Source organism: Myotis brandtii, unplaced genomic scaffold (assembly GCF_000412655.1).
Source record: "Myotis brandtii unplaced genomic scaffold, ASM41265v1 scaffold71, whole genome shotgun sequence".
Lineage (NCBI taxonomy): Eukaryota > Metazoa > Chordata > Mammalia > Chiroptera > Vespertilionidae > Myotis > Myotis brandtii.
In genome coordinates, this window is record NW_005370787.1 from 1,464,058 (window position 1) to 1,466,577 (window position 2,520).

The window sequence follows — 2,520 nt, forward strand, 5'->3', positions numbered from 1 at the left end:
AGAGAGAAACATCGATCAGCTGCCTCCTGCACACCCCCTACTAGGGATGTGCCCGAAACCAAGGTACATGCCCTTGACCAGAATCGAACCTGGGACCCTTCAGTCCACAGGCCGACGCTCTATCCAGTGAGCCAAACCAGTTAGGGCTATATTGTTTTTGAAAATGCCCATATACATATACTCTTCATGCAGGTGCCCCATAAAAATTAAAATTTCTGATCATGCACTTGGATGAGGCCATTCTCTGGCAGTCTTCCTGTGTTATTCTGTTTACATATTAAGTATTTTTATTGTCTTTGAAGGAAGATTTTTCTTGTGGCATTATAGCCAGTGGGATAAATGACAATGAAACCATTAGTAGAAACTGTTCCTGGATAAGTCCTGGAGTCTGCATAAGGCCAGAGACTTAACTCTTGATGCATTAATTTTTTAAAATTAGAAAATGTAATTTATGTTTTTTATCAGAGTAAATCTTGCACACGGTGGAATTCAAGTCGTACAGGAGTGCTTTCCCACCTGTAGTGCCCCATCAATCTGCTATTAGTGCCTCTGCTTCTAGACCAGTGGTTCTCAACCTTCCTAATGCCGCGACCCTTTAATACAGTTCCTCATGTTGTGGTGACCCCCAACCATAAAATTATTTTCGTTGCTACTTCATACCTGTAATTTTGCTACTGTTATGAATCGTAATGTAAATATCTGATGTGCAGGATGTATTTTCATTGCTCGCGACCCACAGGTTGAGAACCGCTGTTCTAGACTTATCAACTTGAGATATTAACTGTCAATGTCCTATCACACAGATGAAGACTTGGCTCATTTTCTCCACTCACACCTCTCATTGGTATTTTTGTACCCATGTTTGTAATTTTAAATTAACACGTTAATACCAGCATTTGCTCTGGCCACTTGCAGCACTATCTCTCAACCACTCTGCTTTGTAAAATGAACCATTGCTACCTCTACCTTTCACTTCACCTTTTCCCTCCACCAATGTGTCAGCTGGGCCTTTACTCTCACATTGTCAAGTCATAACACCGACCTCTGATCTGGAACCGTCATTAAGTTCCCTGTGCTGCGCCTGAAAATCGATTCTAATAGTTGAAAAACCAAAAGGCCATGTTTACGGTACAGTGACTCCAAGTTCCCAGGGCAGAGAGGACTCTCTTAGTCCATTTCCTTTGTCTTCTCCCTGTGCCATGACCCCAGGCACCTCAAAAAGAAAACTATCTAGAATCAAACCCAAGTGGAACTCACTAACTGTTCAATGACTCAAGACAGTTTTTAATAAACTTTATATTTAAGCTCATCTACCCTAGAAAATCCATGTTTACCACTTAAACCCTATTTAGCTTTTCTATTTTGTTCTTCTTTCTTTACCACCTACTCACTCAGAGTTAATAACAAAAACAACAAAGGCGAAGTGAGTGCTGCCAACATCCAGGCCACATGCTGAATGCAGGGAAGGAGCTTCCACCCAGGGTCCCGGGGAATAACCTGGAGATGGGGCCATGGCGCGGTTGCACTGACTGTGGCTCCTGCACAGCTGTGCGCGCTGGGGGTGGGGACTGGTGAGCAGGCCTAGACACGGAGTGATAAACGGCGGTAGGAAGGTATGGATTTTCCAGGCTGGACAATGCGCTTGTTTAATCATCGGGGCCTCCTCTTCCTCCTTCTCTCTCCCTCCACAGGCCTTCAAGATGAATCAAGCACTCTGAAAAGCAGCTTAGTAACTGTGACTGACTGGAGTGACTGTTCAGATGTATAGCTGTAGCTCCACAGGTCAGAAGATTCAGGTGCCAACAGTGTGTCGGCATCGCCGTATGTCAGTAACTTGCCAACATGATACTAATGCTCCTGCCTTAGGGCATGTTCCACGATAACTAGGAAGCTGCTTCAGAGAACAAGGGTCTCTTTCATGGCACCTAATACAGTATTGAAAAACAAATTGTCAGCAGATTTTGAAGCATATAAAGTGTTTAAGACTTCTGCTTAAAAATGGCGTGTCATTGAAGGCATAAAAAGGTTTTTCTTCAGAACGGTACAATAGCGTTTCAGTGTATTTTTTTTCCAACTAATTTTTAAGTGAAAACTTTTAATTACAGCAGGCTTTGGTTTGACTTAAAACTTTATGTCTTTCTTATGTATGTGATCACATTGGAAGTGTTTTATTATAAAATTCTGTTCGTATCCTTAAAACTGAATTAGTGGAGTCAGTGAAATCTTAAGGGTAGATTGATTATTTTTCTTATAGAAGTTTAGAACTATAAAAATATAGGTAGGCCCATGTTAAATACATTTTCCAGAAGTACCTTTACCACATTCAACTTTGATCCATTGTAAGCATGTTGTTAAAAAACAATTATTTTTTAACTTTACCGTTTCTGCAGCATAATGTTTAGCTTGGATATTTTATGAATAAAATGTTACTATTTTCAAGATGGATTCAAGAATTAGTTCTCTCATCTTCTCTAGCTAGACCTTCTCCACCAATAAACCTTTCTTTGCTCCAAACCCTGA

The 2,520-nt window shown here is 41.0% G+C and overlaps 1 protein-coding gene across 1 annotated transcript in view; it reads left to right on the forward strand.

Annotated features, from left to right (window-relative positions):
- The window catches only part of DZIP1 (DAZ interacting zinc finger protein 1), a 57,046-nt gene extending 54,526 nt beyond the window's left edge, over positions 1-2,520 (forward strand). Inside the window, exon 23 of the mRNA XM_014530078.1 lies at positions 1,692-2,520. Coding sequence (XP_014385564.1) covers positions 1,692-1,768 — 77 coding nt within the window. The 3' untranslated portion in view covers positions 1,769-2,520. The remainder of the gene's footprint in view (positions 1-1,691) is intronic.